A 21021-nucleotide genomic window follows, 5' to 3' on the forward strand; every position below is an offset into this window, starting at 1 on the left:
AGAAAATATCTAAGCTCGTTCTTCTTCTTGGTGTTGTCTGCTTTCGAAGTTTTCTGTTGGTGCAGGTCTAGCTCTGAATTGTTTTCCCCGACTAAGAGTATTTTATCATCTTTGTTTGTGCCTCCTCTCGAATTGACTTTAAAAAGATAATGCAGTTTGTACAAAAGGTTTTTCTGAGCGTAAGAAAGGTTCCTGGTATGACTGTCAATGTCAAAGTTTGATGACTCTTCTGATTTTATGGGAAGACATTTGTTCTTAGCTGTATCTTTGTTAATTTTACCAACTGGAATATTAGTATCTTCGCATACTCCATCTTCATCTATGGTAGAAAGAGGTATAGATTTGTTGCTCAAAATTTCTATCCTGCTTCTCGTTTTCTCCCTCAATACAATTTTGCAATATGTGTCTGTATTCATGTCAATATTTATGAGACGCTTTTGGATGTGACGTAGATTTGTACTTTGTAATAATACCTCCAGAGGAACGGCCTCATTAAATTTACTAATATTCTTGACGGGTGTCTCGCTCGAGCTCGCTGGAAGACACTCCTGTGGCTGATCTCTGTCGTTGTCGTTTTTGTTGTTATTGATAGACTCTTGTCGGTAAAGTAAAGAATATAACAAGATTTTTCTTGGATGAATCTGGGCGTCTGTCTTGTTCTTGTTAAGTCTCCCGTCAATTATTTCTTCCATATTGATCTTTCTTAGTTTAGCTTCTTTCAGTGATTGCTCAGAAGGCGCAGTTGGATTAAGAAGGTTACTTTCTAAAAAGTCTGCTGCCATCGTCTGGATTGTTCTTCTAATCCTGGCAAAGAAAGAATATAGGTAGATGAACTAGTCTGATAGAGGGCATATAAAGGAACAGTAAAGAATATTAAACTCCACATATAGCTAAAATCAGTATTAATTCTTGGTGCTCTTCAAACTATAGCAAATATATTTAAAAGCTAGATGGATGAAATTAAGCATTTCGAACAGAAACGTTGTGGGTGTGTTATATGTAGATTAAATTCATCTATTTTTTTGTTATAGGACTTGTGAAAAAAGTTTATTGTTAAATATTAAATGTTAATGTTAGGATAAAAGCATTGTAATGAATTATAAGTCAAAGGTTTCGTTGAATTATAGGACAAGAGCTTCTGGAAATTTCTCGTAATTTGTCGACATCTAAAGCTTTTCTTTTTACGTAATATACTTGGCCCTGGATCTTTCGAACTTTATAGAAAACGGGTCTCATGTATTTAAAGAAGACGGTGGATGCCTTTGAGACAGATTTGCTTCATCCATCGCTAAGTGTATTATACTTTACGTTTTGATATATTTAACCATAACAGTGGGTATTTAATTTTTATAATATACTATTAATGAGCGGCATTATAGTGATTGCTTAACTGCGTAGTTTAATAAATTTAACATATTTTCTAATAAGATGCAATTCCAGATTTTAGTCCCCTAAAACATAAGCCCTGTTTGCTTAAGCATCTCTATTATTGATTAATATAGTGGTCATATTTAGCTAAAACCACAGAAGACTATTTAGAGCAAAGCTACAGAATGCTAAATAGTTTTGTGTATTTTACACTTCTTCAGGGTAGAAAAAATTATTAAATATTTGTAAAACACATGAAAATAGCTACTTGTCACTCATTTTCTTTTGAAGAAATTCTCGTGGTTCCGCATACTTGTTTCTAGGCCAATAATCAACATTACGGAAATTGTGTGAAAATATAAGAAAAATCTTAAATAGACATTTGCATAAGATATTTTATAGAAAATAGTTTTGGATAGAAAATTATTCAAAATTCCATTCTAATCTCTGATCTTTTCAATTTTCTTGTATTGAAAAGTCTGACCTGGGTCCCGTGTTCACCTACTGTATTTTCCTTTGTATTTGTTCAGATGAAAAAAAAAAAGAAAGAAAGAAAAAAAAAAACAGGTGTAAAGGATATTTATTAAAAGAAGCCCAGGATATTTTTTTACGGGAAGTACATGTGTTATCAGATGTATTTAATAAAATATCCAGTGCCAAATCTTTCCAAATAACGTCACTATCGTAACTATGTTGTATAATCCCATTTCCCCTCAGTAAATGGGTAGTCACAGACGTTCGCAGTGCAGGTATCCATAAATGTCAAGCGGTTGCTCTTTCAGGCTACTTTAAACCAAAGGTCAGGTTAAGTTGAAGACCAAATCCTGTAGGGAAGGAAAGGTTAGGAGGAGTAAGTCAATAAGGGCAGAGAAATATCAGAAGGATGGAATAATGATTGATAAAACACTTTGTTTAAGAATGGAAGTGATTTGAAAGATACTCAACTTGAATTATCTGTAGGAAAAAGTTGAGAATGTGAATTTTTTTTTTTTTTTGTTTCTCAGTCTTCCTTTATGAAATTTATGAAAGTGGATGGAGAAAATCAGAAGATTAACCGTTTGCATAGTACAGCATGTATGATAAACGAAGAATTGATAATATGAGACATATGGAAATACTTGAAGAGATGAATGTTAGCATTGGTAAAAGGATTGATCAGAGAATTTGGAGGCTATTCAATCATGTGGAAATATAACAATATGCTTGTGAAAATAGTGCAGGTTATATTTAGAATTGCAAAGTAGGAGATGAGAATCGCAAAAGATTGTGTAAAAGACGTATTGTAAATTAATCCAGTAAGTACACGATAGGTATAAATGGAATAGTGTGTGTAGGCTGTTCAATTTGCTACTGATAAACCCCCATTATGGGTTTATAAAACTGGTAACGTTAAGGGAAGTGGCTTAATATACAGTATAAATATGAGGGGAACCAAAAAGGAACCAGAATTTTATTATATTAAGTAATTTTTGCATGTATACACTTTTATCGCCTTTAAAGTATTTTCCATTTGAAGCGAAACACATTTCCCTCTGTTCGAAAAAAAGTCTTGGAACTCCTGACATGACCCAACTTACCCACCCTCCCTATTCACCCAAAAAAGCCAACAGGGGAAAACGTTTCGGTATTTTGGAAATGGTGCAGAAAAAACGTCTAATTCGATCAGTGGGAAAAGCCTTTTGACCTGAGTAGGACTATTGCTTCAAGTGAAGAATACTTTTAAGGTAATAAAATTGTAAACATAAACATTAACGAATTGAATATTTTGCAAAATCCGCGATTCTTGTGTACCCCCTCCTGTGATATATATATATATATATATATATATATATATATATATATATATATATATATATATATATATATATATATATATACATATATATATATAATATGGGTTTGTAGATATGCATAATATGCATTAAAATATGTTCTTTAAATGTCACAAATATCTTTTCATATTGAATTCGCTTTATCATGTCATCACCGGCCCATAGGTAAATTCATTTAGGAAATTTCCCTATGTGTAATAATGTATCTGTTATCAAGTGGCGGAGCAAATTCGATATTAAAGTGTATTTGTGGCTTAATTGAAAAAAGAAAAATCATTAGTGTTTGTGATAGAATTATCTCTCTTTTTTCATGTGTCTATATATATATGTGTGTATATGTATATATATATATATATATATATATATATATATATATATATATATATATATATATATATATATATATATATATCTATATATATAGGTTTACTATCAGTAATATATGAAATGTTTACAAAGATTGTATTAGGCCAAATAGAAAGACCTCTGTGACGGCGCCGAGTAAGGCTGTGAACTCAAAGGCAGATTGGAAACGACTGAGTTATATTATTGTAGAACATTCTCCTTATATACAAAACCTCAAGGCAACAGGACATAACAAGTTCACAAGACAGACAATATTACAGAGGAAAAACCAGACATGAATTTTCATGTTCGTTTTAGTGCGAGGGAAGAGCGAAGATACAAGCATAATATATACAAAAGGAATTATGTACAATTGTGTGAAACACGGTTGGTACATGGCTCCCCCCCTAAAAATGACATACTGTACATGTTAAATAGGGCGCCCTGATCTAGAGAGGCGAACTGTAGGCGGGTCATCTGGCAGAAGATAAGCAGGTTTTAGACGATCAATGGAGACCCAGTCTTCTTTGCCCCGAATGTTTAGGAGGAATGCTTTCGGGCTGCGTCGGATCACAAGGAAAGGGCCCGTGTAAGGGGGTGTTAGTGGTGGCTTGCTGGTGTCGTTGCGCAGGAAGACGTGCGTTGCAGAGTGCAAGTCCGTTGGTATGTGATGCTTCGCTGGGAGCTTGTAAGTCTGGCGGCACGGAGTAAATTTTCCCACGACGTGACGTATGCGCTGGAGATCGTCGGAGGAGGTTGTAGAAGGAAAAAATTCGGCAGGGACGACCAACGGATCGCCATACACCATTTCAGCTGCCGAGACATCGAGGGCGTTTTTAGGAGTGGTCCTTAGTCCAAGGAGGACCCAGGGAAGCTGAGTAAACCAGTTGCAATCCTTGCAGCGGGACATCAAAGCTGCTTTGAGGGTGCGATGAAAACGTTCAACCATTCCATTGGCAGCGGGGTTGTAGGCCGTTGTCTGATGTAGGGTGATGCCCAGGAGATTCGCTAATGACGTCCACAATTGAGAGGTGAAGGTGATTCCCCTGTCAGAAGTAATATGCTCAGGGATACCGAATCTTGAAATCCATCCAGAGAGTAAGGCAGATGTACATGAGGCGGACGTTGCAGTTTCCATGGGAATGGCTTCAGGCCAACGAGTGGAGCGGTCGATGACGGTAAACAGGTAACGATGTCCTTGTGATGTGGGTAGGGGGCCTACAACGTCGACGTGAATGTGTGCGAAACGACGCTGAGGTTGAGGAAAGGTGCCCACTCCTGAATCCGTGTGTCGATGTACTTTGGAAGTTTGGCAAGAAGTACAGGCGCGGACCCAATCCTTAGCATCCTTAGAAATGCCGTGCCAAATGAACTTTGCCTTCAGCAGCTGTGCAGTAGAATGGCACGAGGGATGTGAAAGGCCGTGGATGAAATCAAACACCTGACGGCGCATGGGAGCAGGAATCCAAGGTCGCGGTCTACCAGTACTGACGTCACAGAGGAGGGTGGTATTGGAGTCTTCGAGGGGAAAATCTTCCCAACGGAGGGACGTGCAGGATGTCCTACAAGCTTGATACTCTGGATCCTGTCGTTGGGCTTCAGCCAGGGCGTTGTAATCCAATCCCAGTTGAACGGCAGCCAACGTGTTTCTTGACAGGGCATCGGCAACGGGATTAATTTTCCCAGGGACGCATTGGAGGGTGCAATTGTATTCAGCCACGGCGGAGAGATGTCGGCGTTGACGGGCGGACCAGGCGTCAGACTGTCGAGTGAAGGCGTGCACCAGAGGCATGTGGTCTGTGCGAATGACGAAGGGCGTACCTTCTAAGAAATGGCGAAAGTGACGGACAGCCAAGTGCACGGCCAGCAATTCTCGATCGAAGGTAGAATAACCCGATTCTGCCTTGGACAGTTTTCTGCTGAAGAAGGCCAATGGGCGGGGCGAGCCTTTGACCACCTGCTCGAGTACTGCACCAATAGCGACGTCGCTGGCATCGGTGGAGAGAAGGAGAGGGGCGTGTGGGATAGGAAAAGTGAGAGCCGCAGCAGTTGATAGGGCCTTCTTTGCATTGCAGGAGGCTGCTTCTTGAAGGGGACCCCACTTCAGGTCGTTTGGCTTGCCCTTGAGGGAGGCGTAGAGGGGAGCAAGAGTGGCGGCAATGGCTGGCAGAAAACGGTGATAATAGTTGATCATGCCCAAGAATTCCTGCAGAGCTTTGACAGTCTAGGGCGCGGAGAAATTCTGAACGGCTGCTACCTTCTTAGGGAGGGGATGGACTCCTTCAGGAGTGATACGGTGCCCTAAGAATGACACTTCGTTGGCGCCAAAGGTACACTTGTCGTACCGGACTACAAGGCCGTTTTGTTGCAGGCGTTCGAGCATGATGCGCAGGTGACGGAGGTGTTCCTCTTTTGAGGAGGAGAACACAAGTATGTCGTCCACATAACATACACAGAAAGGGAGGTCCCCTAAGATGCCATCCATGAGACGTTGAAAAGTTGCCCCAGCATTACGAAGGCCAAAACAGGAGTAATTGAAGGTGTATGTGCCAAACGGAGTGGTGATGGCAGTCTTGGGGATGTCTTCTGGGTTCATAGGCACCTGATAATACCCCTTCAGGAGGTCGAGTGTAGAGAAAGCCTTCGCTTTGTGCAGGTAGGAGGTTACATCGGCAATGTTTGGGAGGGGGTAGTGATCCGGTTCTGTTTGCATGTTTAGGCGCCTGTAATCCCCGCACGGACGGAGGGAGCCGTCTTTCTTCAGAACGATGTGTAAGGGTGACGACCATGGGTTGGAGGCCTTTTGGCAAAGGCCCATTTTCTCCATTTCGGCGAACGTCTGTTTGGCGGCTGCCAATCGTTACGGTGCCAGACGTCTGAATTTTGCGAAGACTGGGGGTCCCGTCGTCTTGATATGGTGATAATACCGTGCTTGGCAGGAACCGTGGGCGTTTGGCGAAGTTCTCGACGGAAAACTTCCGGGTACGACGTGAGGAGGTGGGCGTAGGCATCCGTGGGTGCGCTGATGTGGAGAGCGAGGTTAGAGGGGGCGGGCTGAAGAGGTGTCGACAAGTACGAGTCTGCGTTGACCAATCGTCGGTGGGCGACATCGACCAGAAGGTGGAAATGAGAGAGGAAATCCGCACCGAGGATTGGCATTGTGACGTCAGCAACGAGAAACTTCCAATTGAATTTACCGTTTCCGAACGATAATGTGAGGTTCTCGTAACCGTAGGTGGGTATCGCAAATCCGTTGGCAGCTACCAAGCGGACGTCGGCAGATGTAGACAGACTACGTTGTGCCTTGAAGAGTTTCCTTGGCAAAAGGGAACGACAAGCATCCGTGTCTACCAAAAATCGCACGCCCGTTCCTGCATCCTGTAAAAAGAAAAGATTAGAAACATGGGAGGCCACCGCCACAAGCGATGGCCTACTTACACGTTTTTTGGCCACTGACAATCTTTGGCACATTTCTTCGCGGTTGCCCCGAATCTGAAGTGGTAGTAGAAAAACTGCGGCGGATAGGAGGTAGTAAGTGGCTGTAGAAGTCGTTCGTTGGGGCGCGAGCGATTGGTGGGTGGTGGGCGGCTTTGTCGCCACTTCGGCACGTCACGGGGTAGGCGTGTATGTCCTACGGCATTCATGTCAGCTTCGGTTGACGTTGAATAGGCATCCTCATCGTCAGGGGTGGAGGCGTTGATGGAGGTCTTGAAGTGGCTGTCCATAAGGGCGTCGGCTTTGGTCATCAAGTCCTTTATGGGTAAACTATCGACATCGGGTATGGCAGCGCGTACAGGTTCAGGTAAACGGCGTATCCAAAGGGCACGGAGTAGGTTCACCTCACGAGGAGAGCCGTCTGCGGCAGGTTGAAGGCGAGCGATACTGGTCATTTCCCTGAGGGCAAGCGAAGCCCTTTGGTCCCCCAACGGTTGTTGCGAGAGCTGAAAAAGCTTTGCTATACGGGTGGCTGGCGACGGCGAGTACTGCTGCAGAAGGTATGTTTTGAGGGCGTCATACGCTATTGGGGTGTCTCCTTGTTCACAAAGCCAGTCGGATATTTCTGGGAAGGTGTCCTCGGGTATCGCCGCGAGAACATAATCCGCTTTGGTGGTTGAGCGAGTCACGCCCCTGATACGAAAGTGGACTTCAGCGCGTTGAAACCAAGTAAACGCTTCTCTGCTGGCGAACGGTGAAAGTTTCAATGGGGCGGCCGCGGCGCCAACTGCTGTAGAGTCCGTCTCCGTCATAGTACCAACGATGGAGGGGCGAGGGAGGTGGGGGTGGAAGGCAGTGGGAGCGAGTCGACTTCCGGGGTCACCAATGTGACGGCGCCGAGTAAGGCTGTGAACTCAAAGGCAGATTGGAAACGACTGAGTTATATTATTGTAGAACATTCTCCTTATATACAAAACCTCAAGGCAACAGGACATAACAAGTTCACAAGACAGACAATATTACAGAGGAAAAACCAGACATGAATTTTCATGTTCGTTTTAGTGCGAGGGAAGAGCGAAGATACAAGCATAATATATACAAAAGGAATTATGTACAATTGTGTGAAACACGGTTGGTACACCTCTTCACTTTAATCCACCATGAGAACAGGCAGTCTTTAGAAATGTGTATATAATAATTGGAACACTCAACAGAGTAAGACAAACCACTATGTATGGCATTTATAGATTACGAGAAAGCTTTTTATTCTATCAAAACTTTAGTAGTGATGAAAGCCCTTCAAAGACAAGGAATATATGAATTTCATGTTAGAACACTTGAAGACATCTGTACTGGAAGTACACTAATCCTAAAACTACATAAAGATAGGGAGTTAGGCAGGGAGACCCCATCTCTTTTGAATTATTCATACCATGCCTAGAAGTTTTGAACAATTAAATTGGGAAAATGTAGTAATCAACATTAATGGGGAATACCCTAACAAATAAGATTTGCGGATAACATAGTTCTGTTTAGTGACTTATGGGAAGAATTGTAAAAGATGATATACGATTTGAATAGTGAAAACAGAAATGCAGGACTGAACATGAATATGAGTAAAGCTAAGGTAATGTTCATTGAAAATGCAGGGGGCCAAATAATAAGGGTTATGGATATACCTTTAGAGATTGTTAATAAATTTACATACTTAGGGGACGGACAGTAAATATTTCCCCTGGACATGAGACCGAAATTAAAATAAATATAATCATGTGATGGAGAGCTTATGGTAAACATAATGAGATTATGAAAAGTAAAATGCCACTCTCTAAAAACAAGAGTATTTAATCAGATTATTCTGTCAGTATTAACTTATGCATCAGAAACTTGGGGCCTTACTAAAGCCTTAGAATATATTCTAATTACAACTTAAAGAGCTATGAAAAGAATAATGATGGGATTAACACTAAGAGACAGCAAAAGAGCGATATAGATACCAAAATGGAGGATGTACATGTAAGAAAGAGAAGTGGACATGGGTAAAACATATAATGAGAATAACAGATGATAAATGAACATTAAGAATGATGGAATGTGTCCATAGAGATTGAAAAAGAAGCAGGAAAAGGAAAAGAAGACGATAGATTGACAAACTTAAGAAAGTTGGGTATAAACTGGCCAAGGAAGGCTATTAAGCAGACATGAGTGCAAGTATATGTCTGAGGCCTTTGTCCTGTTGTGGACTAGTAATGGCTGATGATGATGATGATGATATATGTATGTCTGTGTGTGTGTGCTCTGATTGGAGTTTTTTTAATGTACCGTACTTTCAAACTCCCAATAAAGAGAATTTTTTCAGTGTTATGAGGCTCGCTCTACATCTCCAAAGCCTTATGGATTCTTAGTGAAACAAGCGTCAAATAACCTAAATCTTTATAGGAGTGGGGTACTGCAATTTAAGTTATCAGTTACACCTCCCTGGAAACTTATAGAGATTGTCCTATGTAATAATTTTACTGGCTTTAAAGGTAACATGATAAATGAAGAAATGCGATGTATCTATTTGGAACATGCAGAACTACATAGGGATACTGGATTTTTATTTACGGATGATTCCATATTCAGTGCCGGCATTGGGGTTGGGGTGTACAATACTTCTTTCTTTCAATCTTTGCAGCAGAGCTGTTTGATATTCTCTCTGCAATTAAGTAAAGTGCAATAATGGAAGAGGGTAATTTTACTTTATTAAGAGATATGCAGATAATAACTTTTTAATTCAATAACCATTTAGTTTTAAAATCTTTAGAGTGGCTTTATATTTGTAGCACTGCAGGCAAAGAAGTTATGATTTGCTTGGTTCCAGCTCATGTTGGTGAGCCAATAAATGAAGAGGTGGACAGATTATCAAAAGAAGCATCAGATAGGTTACTTCCTGGAAGATATCAACTTCTTTGTATGACTTTTTTCCTTATATCAAAAGATCTCATGGGGATATTTAACAAGATTATTGGAATTCTGTGAATCAGAATAAGATGGAGATCACAAATGCTATATCTCCAAGGAAATGTTATAATACATATCAAGTATGATTGCTTTGGGATGTCACCGATGGGTTTTCATGTGACTAGGGGTGAGACACTGGCTTCTGTCGTCAAGGAATTGGGCACACTTGTTTGACACTCGAGTTCACGATGACTGGCAGGTGCAAACCCTTGTATGATTGCTTGGTTCCCTTGACTGTTAGGAATTTAGTGATAGAATGTGCCTGTACCGGGTACATCGGAAAACCATTACTCTTTGTAGCTCGTGGTGAGGATGGCAGGTACATCCTCACCAAGATTCTTGGAGAAGTTGTGTATGATGCCAAAGGCATTTTTACATTCATATTGGAAGCTAGTCTTCTTACTCGTATTCAAAATTGTTTTATGGTTACCTATTTTTCTTTATTTTAATTTTTTTTATCTTAAGTTATTAATTCTTTATTAATCATAATCCACTTGGCATCAATGACCATTGATTTTATGTTTCCAGCTAATTATCAATCATTCATTTCAGTGTATTTAAATAATTCAGAGCACATTCAATATTTGTACGTTGAATGGCTACCTGTAGTCAGTAATATCTCTGTAACCAAGGTTATCTTACAGAGAGATGATGGTATCTACAATTATTCCCCGATCATAGACCACTGGTTACAGTCCTTAAAAGACAAACAGGATTGTAGTATAATGCTGTTATAGTAACAATTTACCGAGATGGATGTCACTTATTACTAATAAAATATCCCAACAAATAATTCAAGGTGATTTTAGTTATCATATGTAGTATGCAACAAACGCTATTTTTATTTTTTTTCTAATATTTTAACAAAAATATCCGAGAATTGAAGACGAAATCAAGCGAAAAAAAAAAAATCCAACCGATCATATGCAGTGTATCACAGGGGAGAGAACAACATGAAGACCTGTCAGGTGGCGTTCTCTGAGGGAAAGTCCGGATATGACCAATTGGGTTTAATTCATATCTGTACGCATGCTGGTCCTTGCACTGCCAACATATGCTCGGGCAGTGACTTTGTTATTCTTTTGGCTTCTCTCATGTCTTTGATATGTATATAGGGGCTTTGAATACGTCATGTAACCCTTACATAAGATATATCAGTTAATGTACATTTAATTGTGAGATTAGATTGTGCACACACACACACACACACACACACACACATATATATATATATATATATATATATATATATATATATATATATATATATATGTGTGTGTATATATATATATATATATATATATATATATATATATATATATATATATATATACTGTATATTAATATAAGCACACACACACACACTATATATATATATATATATATATATATATATATATATATATATATATATATATATATATATGATATGATATGATATAAAATATATTTTTAGATATACAAACAATTATATATATATATATATATATATATATATATATATATATATATATATATATATATATATATATATATATATACAGTGAACCCTCGTTTATCGCGGTAGATAGGTTCCAGACGCGGGCGCGATAGGTGAAAATCCGCGAAGTAGTGACAGCATATTTACCTATTTATTTAACATGTATATTCGGACTTTTAAAACCTTCCCTTGTACGTAGTACTGTTAACAAACCACCCTTTAATGTACAGAACACTTAATGCATGTACTACAGCACCCTAAACTAAAACAGGCACAAATATTAAAGGCGATTTTATATCATGTGTTTCCTAAACACCTAAAAAGCACGATAAAAAATGGCAACCAATGTTTTGTTTACGTTCATCTCTGATCATAATGAAGAAACAAACTCATTTAGTGTACACATATATGTACGTATGGTTAGTTTTTGCATCGATTATATTGATTATACAGTACTGTATGTTGATTTTTTTATTACCTATGTTTTAGTTTACGTATTTTTCTTAGGACTTCCAAATTAAATCTTTTTCTTTATGACGCCGCCTGAAACGACGGCGTGTACGCTCAGTAAACAACCACGCTCAGAACAAACAAGGCATTTAACGCGCATGATGATAGTGATAAATAATGATACAGTACATACAGTATTTACAGTAAAAGCATTTACAAAATATGTTACCTTACAAATATAAATTATACAGTACTTGTACGTAGCAAAGCAGGAAAACAATTTGAGAGAGAGAGAGAGAGAGAGAGAGAGAGAGAGAGAGAGAGAGAGAGAGAGAGAGAGAGAGAGAGAGAGAGATTGTTTTACATACGTAAATGTAAATTTTAAACAAAAAAAATATGATAGGTTACAACATGTAGACTTTTAAAACCTTCCCTTTAACTTAATGCATACAGTACGTACATTACTAAACTATAAAACAGGTTAAAGTAAAAAATAAAGATTGTTACTGTACTCACCACGAAAAAAGTTCAAGAAAAACTTGAATGACGATGGCGATGAATTTGCTGCACAGTAGAAATGATGATGATGAAGCTGATGATGTGTTCTACTGTGCAGTCAATGATAGTATTTTACGTCTCTTCAGACGGAGGTGTCTTTTCCTGGGACACCTCTTCAACTTCTTCAATTTCTTCCGAAGGCGTACTAGCAGGAGGAACTGGCTCTTTTTTGCGAGGCTGAAAAAACATTGTGATCGGAAGTTGTTGCCGCTGCTTCTTTTTTCGATCCAAGAGCATCCTGTAGGGAGTCGTGATGTCATCAACCTTGTTGCAGAATTGCATCGAGCGAACCATATCCTCGTCCCACTCTTGCAACATTTCTTTCGCCTCCTTCATATGGTTGCAGGCCTTGGCAAGCCGTTCTAATGTTAAGCCCGTTTCTTCGACATTTTCTTGGGTCTCTTCCTGGGTACCCTCACTCTCTTCCTCACTTGCCGATTTCGTCAGGTCTTCGAGGTCTGCGTCAGTTAGGGGCTGGGAATGGCAGTCCAACAACTCGTCGACGTCTTCAGTCGTCATGTCGCCAAACCCGTCACCCCCAATTATGGCAGCCAACTGCACAGATTTCCGTATTGCAGAGTGTTGGATTTCCGACGGAGTAAATCCCTTGTCGTCGTAAACAATATCGGGCCACAGCTTCTTCCAGCTCGCATTTACGGTTGCAGGTTTCATCTCTTGAAGTGCCTTTTGAATATTCTGCAGGCACGTGGCTATGGTGTACTGCCGCCAGTACGCCTTCAAGTTGAAGTCTTCATCCTCGTCATCTTGGGCAGCATCCACACACGCAACGAGGTCCGCCAAGGTATTCTTCGTGTAGAGGGCCTTGAACGCCCTGATAACCCCCTGGTCCATTGGTTGAATTAATGACGTGGTGTTGGGTGGCAGGAACTCAACCTGAACGCCCTCACGCGACAGGTCAGTTGCGTGTCCACCAGCGTTATCCATAAGGAGAAGGATCTTGAATGGCAAGCCCTTCTCTAAGAGATATTCATGGACTTGCGGGATGAAACACTGGTGGAACCAGTTGGAGGTCAGCATCTTCGTAATCCATGCTTTTTGATTATGCATCCAGTACACGGGAAGGAGATTCTTATTTTTGTTTTTCAAAGCGCGAGGATTTTTCGACTTATAAATAAGCCCCGGCTTTAACAAAAATCCAGCAGCATTGCCACACATCACGAGGGTAACGCGATCCTTGAATGCCTTAAAGCCAGAGGCTTTGGCTTCCTCTTTGAACAGGAAAGTTCGCGACGGCATTCTCTTCCAAAACAAGCCGGTTTCATCCATATTAAACACTTGTTCCGGCTTGTATCCACCTTCAGCGATAATGTTCTTGAAAGTCTGGTTCACGTAAGTTTCAGCAGCGGCAGTGTCAGCGGAAGCAGACTCCCCATGCAGGGAAACGCTTTTCAGGGCGAAGCGTTTCTGAAACTTCGCGAACCATCCTTTGCTTGCGGAAAAACGTTTCTGAGGCTGGGAATCAGTGGATGTCCCTGGTTGAGGATCATCTGCATCATCATCATCTTCAGCATGGTTGCCGTCGTCCTCTTTAGGTTCCTTTGCAGCAAAATTCTCATACAAGCTCAAAGCCTTTGTTTGGATGGTGTTCGTATCCAACGCTATGTTCTTCTTCCGGCAGTCGGCAATCCACACAGCTAAAGCACCTTCCATGCGTACGATCGTTTTATTACGCGTTGTAACGACTCGCTTCGCTGATCTGCTAAAGGTGATTGCAGCAGTCTTTCTAATGTTCGGCTCGTCCTTCTTGATGTAGCGAACGGTGGATTCGTTGATGCCAAAATGGCGGCCGGCGGCCGCGTAACTTCTACCATCTTTTAACATGTCGAGAAGCGTAACCTTCTCAGCTATCGTCATCATTCTTCGGTGGCGTTTAGGCTCACTACCAGCCTTACTAGAAGCAGAACGCTTGGGAGGCATTGTAACAGAAAGTTCAACAAAAAGTTCAACTTAAAACAGTCGCACACAGCACAGATTAAACTTCACAAAGTTAAGAACGTCTACTCAGCGATACGCGGAAAGAGAAAGTGAACGATGCAGCCCCGCGAGAACTTTGATGCTGCGGGTAGAAGATGCGGGCAAAACACCAATCACAGGCTAGATACACAAAACTTGAGTTTTGATTCGTCATCTATCAGCGCTTGAACCAATCACAACCCGTCTTAGTACTATGGCGCGTTGGTTACTTATAGAAGATGCCCCCGCGCATACTGAACGTACGTAGATTAAGTACAATACAGTACCGTAATAATAATAAATAATGATAATAATACTGTACAGTAATAATAATAATAATAATGATTAATAATAATAACAATAATAATTTTATTAACAACAACAACAATAATAATAATAATAACAATAATGATAAAAATTTACGTACGTACGCTATTTTACGCCTCTCTCTCTCTCTCTCTCTCTCTCTCTCTCTCTCTCTCTCTCTCTCTCTCTCTCTCTCTCTCTCTCGTATGCTTACAGTACTTATTCGAAATGTGATTTTTGCAACAAAGAATATTATTGGATGCAGTACTGTACTACGTACGTATACATACAAAAGATTCATGGAAAAGAAGCACATCCATTACAGTACACACCATTCTAATATGGTATGACTGCATCTGATTTGCGTTTCATGTTCGATTTAATTTTACTACGTACTGAATTATCGTATGATCACATTCTCTTTTCGTGTTTTATTTCTTTCTGTGCTGAATTATATATCATATGTAATGCAATGAACAATCAGTAAGAGCAGATATTACTAATTACAGTATTAATGGAATTACAGGTAACAAAATATCGTATTTGGTTATCTTCAGATTTCGCGGTATTTTCGAATTTTCCGGAAAATCCGCGATATGTATATATATATGGGTTATGGGAAAACCCCGCGAAGTGGTGAATCCGCGATTGTCGAACCGCGAAGTAGCGAGGGTTCACTGTATATATATATAAATATATATATATATATATATATATATATATATATATATATATATATATATATATATATATATATATATATATATATATATATATATATATATATTTATATATGCGTGTGTGTGTGTGTTTGTTTGAGTTAAATAACTTACATATTGTTGATAAAATCGTAGCTTCTTTTTGTGATATAACGTTTACATTATCGCTATTATCTACATGAATAAAAATATGAAGAGAGAGATATTGATATGCACTGTAAGAACACTAGAAGCAAGGTATATCTGGCCATATCAGGAAAAGTGTCTGGTAAGTAAGATATGCGACAAGATTTCGATTGTTAAATAAGATAGATGATAAAATGATCGACAGGGAAGAACAGTTTGGTATATTACAAGGAAGAGAGTACGTGGTTCAAGTTTTCTTAATCGACAATATCTGTGTGGAATTTAGAAAGGTAAAGAAAACTGGTACTTGCCTTTCCTGGACCCTTTTTTCGTTACTTCATTTCTCCATATTTTTCACCCTTTTCATCACTACTGACAAAATATAAGTTCCCCTTAAAACAATCATCTGAAATAATTCAATGTCTTTTTATACCAGTCACATTCAACATATCCTCCTTACTTTCAGAAGGAAGATTTGGCTCTATTCCCACCTTAGCATCCATATTCATACCAAATCCTGTCAGTTTTATATATATATATATATATATATATATATATATATATATATATATATATATATATATATATATATATATACACACACACATATATATATATATATATATATATATATATATATATATATATATATATATATATATATATATATATATAGCTAGCCTCTTTCCATCCTCGCTTTATTCGACCTGCCACTCACCCTTCCTCCCATTCTACGATCATCTGTATTTTTTTTTTTATATCTAAGATTTGTATGTATTATTTGGTCCCATTTTCACACCATCCTTGTTTATATATATTGTTAAATCGTTTTGGTTCCCATTTACCCATGATACCATCGATTTGCAAAAATTCACAAATTATTCTATAGTTTTTGCAATCAGCACTTTATCATCATTTCATACTCTGTTAACAACATTATTTTGTTTTTCCTCGGCTTCTTACAACTTAGTTTTTTGTCCAGAACTCTGCATCACTCCATCCATTGAGATATTGAATAGATAATCTCTTATCACTTATCGCTTCACTTTTATTATGTAAATGATTGTAGACGTCCCTGCGTGACCATCTGTTGCCTGCTACCTCACCATTCTTGTGAGCTAGAGATGGGGGCATTGGGGGAGCCTGTTGTTCTGCATGCTGAGCGAATCATCAGTAGCCATTGCCTGGCTCTCGCTGATCCTAGCTTGATGGGGAGGAGTCTTGGACACTGATTATTTGAATATGTGGTCAATCTTTAGGGCATTGCCCTATCCCATTCACGGGTGTCCTTTATATTTTATACATCCTGAACAACATAAAATATTGCTTTTTTAAACTTTTTTTTTTTTTACTCCAGTTTCATACTTCTTACATGAGAATATGTCATCTTCAAAACCTGTTGCATGTCCAGCATCAACTGTGAATTCCCTTCCCATCCTTCTATCATATGATGTATAATTTGAATCAAAATCCTACCATACACCTTCCATTATACACTAAGTGATGTTATGCCCTGTAATTTTTACAGACGTCTGTGCCACGGTTCCCCTCGTTACATCCTCAGCAATCACTTTTACAAGCATTCAGCTTTGTTTCTTATCAATATCCGCCTCTGCTAAAGCCTTTTCTGAGAAAAGGATAGTTTTTACCCTTCTTGTTATATTAGATCTTCACAGACTGCATCATCCTCTACATAGTTCTAAGTATGCTGTTGATTCTGAGAGTCTTCCCTTTTCCATCACAAGGCTCAATACTATACAGTATTCTAGAAATTTTATTCCAACTGAGAGCAGATTGTGAAATGATCTTCCTGATCTGGCAGTTGAATCGGTGGAACTTAATAAGTTCAAACTTACGGAAAATGATTTCATGTTGAACAGACTGATGTAAGTCTCTCTTCATAATTTATATGTGAAGCGTCTATTTTTATTTCCATTCCTCACTGGGCTAGTTTCCCTTGTTGGAGTCCTTGGGTGGGCATATAGCATCCTGCTTTTCCAACTAAAGTTGTAGCATAGTTAGCGATAACATTAATAATTATCCCATTTTAAAAAAGAAAAATGCTTATGTAATAAGGACATGTGTGAGGCCTTTGTCTTATGGTGGACTAAAAACGGGCGCATTTGCTGCTCTTGTTATTTTATATATATATATATATATATATATATATATATATATATATATATATATATATATATATATATATACATACATTTATATATATATGTATATATAGATATTTGTATATATGTAATATATACATATATATTTACATATAAATATATATATATATATATATATATATATATATATATATATATATATATATGTATATATAATATATACATATATATACATGTATATTCATATATATATATATGTATATATATATATAATAAACATACATATATATGTATATATATATATATATATATATATATATATATATATATATATATATATATATATATATATATATATGGTGCTTGAGCATGTAACTCTACGTTTATAATGAATAGACAGTCTTAGTGGCGTCCAAAAATCGAAGATAGTTTCTCTCCGGACAGACTGTCCTGCAGATAGTTTTCAGGATAACAGCAGAAATATATTTACTTTTCTCCATTCATTGTTTGATGTAGTCCTGAAGAAGGGTCGTGAAGTGATCCGAAATACGTCTTCGACACCAAACAATAAATTGAGAAAAATAAATGTATTTCTGCTGTTATCCTGAAAACTATTTGCAGGACAGTCTGTCCGAAAAGAAATTATCTAAGAATTTTGAGCGCCACTAAGACATTGTCTATTCATTTTATATATATATATATATATATATATATATATATATATATATATATATATATATATATATATATATATATCTATATATATATGAATATATATATATAAATATATATATACATATATAATATATATATATATATATATATATATATATATATATATATATATATATATATATATATATATATATATATATCGTGCTTGCTGGATCTGCAAATTTGTCTCATCATATTCAATTTTGTTTCCACCTGTGCCGTTTAAGTATATATATATATATATATATATATATATATATATATATATATATATATATATATATATATATATATACAATATATATACATACACACACATATTAATGTTTTTCTTCTAGTCTGTAAATATATATATATATATATATATATATATATATATATATATATATATATATATATATATATATATATACACACACACATATTAATGTACTTCTTCTAGACTGTCTCTTTTTATGTGTGCGTTTGCGAAGGTGGTTGTGCATTTGCGCAGCTTGTTTTCGAAGAACATATACAGTAGTTACTAAACCTAATAACATTATTCATATAAAGGACAGTATCTTTAAAGTATTGCCATTAACTGGTCGATTGTTCTTCACAGACATTCGAACTCATTATTTTTTATATTTTTCAGTTCAAACACATCAACATTAGTCAATATATTTTTACAAGTAACCCTTCTATAAGCATTTAAAAATGTATACATACAGTACCTGCATTTGATTCCTGTATTATCATTTCCTTCTCAGCATTGCTGTTCTTTTTAGAGAGTAAGAGAAAGCACTGTGATTCAAGAACAAAACCTCTCGCGCAGACTAGAGCAAAGCTGCTTCTTTCACGTCCCCTCTGCTGGCACTGAGACTCCATTGCAGTCCATTACTCAATCTCATGCACTGCCATGACCTCCAAAAGTGCCATTGTTCAGTTAGAATTTATTCTGGACGTCAACACTGCGATTCTTCTCTTTTTAGGGTATCTTACGCAATTTTGCTGCTTTCCGTCATGGTTCTTAGAGCTCTTTATAAAACAAATTCTTATTTATTAAGAGTTTAATTCTATATAGGTATAACATAGCATAATTTTTCAAAGTAATTTCGTTAAATTGAATATAGCAAATATTTAATAGTTGTTACTTAGTTCCTTTCCTAGGTTAAACAATTCTGAATTAAGGAAGTGTAGTAACTGAATATAATGACTGGCATATTTAATATAAGGTCATTGTAAAATTATCAAAGATAGCAAAAATGATTTCATTTAAAATCTTTGAATTGGTGAACAAGAATGCTAGAAACTGATATTCTAATCTTGAAAGGATATTTTACAAATAAATTTTATTAATTTTAATTCATATTTAATTTCGACTAGCATCAAAGCATCAATTGCAGAGGCATTTGCCTTGAGAAGCTTTGTAAATTATTGATAATGAAATATTCATCTTTAAGTAAAGAAGTAAAGGGAAAATATAACACTAAATGGTTTTGCGTCTTAGGCTTGTGACAGAAACTTACTTTGACTTTGTTTGTATGTGATATCTGCTTTCTTTACGAGTGAATAAGAAAAGAAATCATTGTGATAAAAATGCAAGTTCTTATAAAAAAGTATTTTCTTTTTAAACTGTAGATTTTTCAGTGAAGATATTGAGATCATTTATATTTTTCACAGATACTCGGTAAAAGAATCTAAATTTCTGCTAAAATGTTTTGCACTATAATAATTATGTTGAATATTTCTTTACAATTTTGAAGACCTATACATATGAATATTGAAAGAATGCTTGTAAGTTTGATTGTAAGTGGTTTATTGATAAATTTAGTTTTTAGAAGTATCTTAGCTTAATTTTTTAAACTTTAATTGTAACATCAATTGAAGTTAAGCTTCAAAATGTCTTTCAAATCAAAACAATTAAGGAAGGTTGGTACCATTTTGATAGATATCCGCGAATCATGTTATTTTTGTTTTAGCTTTTTAGTGTAAAACAAGACAAAACTCTTCTAAAAATGTTAAAGTAAAGGGGAGAAAACTGCAACATTAGGCAAGGGTTAGCCTTACACACCAAATTTTTTCTCCTGTAGATGAGGTTCTTTTGGTGACGCTTGGCCTAATTCAAGGCTTTATTTATTTATTTATTTATTTATTTTATTTTTTATATATACTGAAAGGAAAACTTTCTACCTTAATGATAGAAACATTAACCCTCTCTTGTAGCCAACCTGGCCAGGGGTATGATGTGGAATGAGGAAACTGACCCCACCCCTCCACCGCTTCAGATATAGACAACAGCATTTAGTCACATAGTTTGACGTGACGTGTTTGTTTACTCTCCTTATTTGTTACTCACTCCCTTTTATTTAAGATCGAATAGATATATCTTCTAAATGTGTGACCCCGTGTTTTTATGAGAAGTGTAATATTAACAGGTTATTATCTGGCAAAACTATCTCAATTAGCATACTATGTGGTGGTAGGGTGTTCCCTTTTGGAATTATGTTTGCAATGCATAACATTTACATGAGGAGTTTAGGACACTTTCAGAGTGTCTTGGGAGGGTATTCTCTTACTGACTTCGTTGCCGAAGTGTATTATAGTTC

The 21021-nt window shown here is 37.1% G+C and overlaps 2 protein-coding genes across 6 annotated transcripts in view; one reads left to right on the forward strand and one right to left on the reverse strand.

Moving 5' to 3' along the window:
• The window catches only part of LOC137656690 (uncharacterized), a 30893-nt gene extending 11555 nt beyond the window's left edge, over positions 1 to 19338 (reverse strand). Inside the window, exons 1-2 of one of the 2 annotated variants that reach the window (XM_068390893.1) lie at positions 19147 to 19337; positions 1 to 804 (exon numbers count right to left, since the gene is read on the reverse strand). The exon at positions 1 to 804 is cut by the window's left edge and continues 112 nt beyond it. In XM_068390893.1, coding sequence (XP_068246994.1) covers positions 1 to 782 — 782 coding nt within the window. In that variant the 5' untranslated portion in view covers positions 783 to 804; positions 19147 to 19337. Of the gene's footprint in view, positions 805 to 19146 lie in introns of both variants that reach the window. The other variant, XM_068390902.1, reaches the window with a different exon arrangement.
• The window catches only part of LOC137656626 (uncharacterized), a 265028-nt gene continuing 259794 nt past the window's right edge, over positions 15788 to 21021 (forward strand). For 2 of the 4 annotated variants that reach the window (XM_068390796.1, XM_068390849.1), the window contains exon 1: positions 15788 to 15886. The gene's annotated coding sequence lies outside the window, so the exon portion shown is untranslated. The remainder of the gene's footprint in view (positions 15887 to 21021) is intronic. The other 2 variants (XM_068390831.1, XM_068390823.1) reach the window with 2 other exon arrangements.

This window comes from Palaemon carinicauda, chromosome 1 (genome assembly GCF_036898095.1).
Source record: "Palaemon carinicauda isolate YSFRI2023 chromosome 1, ASM3689809v2, whole genome shotgun sequence".
Lineage (NCBI taxonomy): Eukaryota > Metazoa > Arthropoda > Malacostraca > Decapoda > Palaemonidae > Palaemon > Palaemon carinicauda.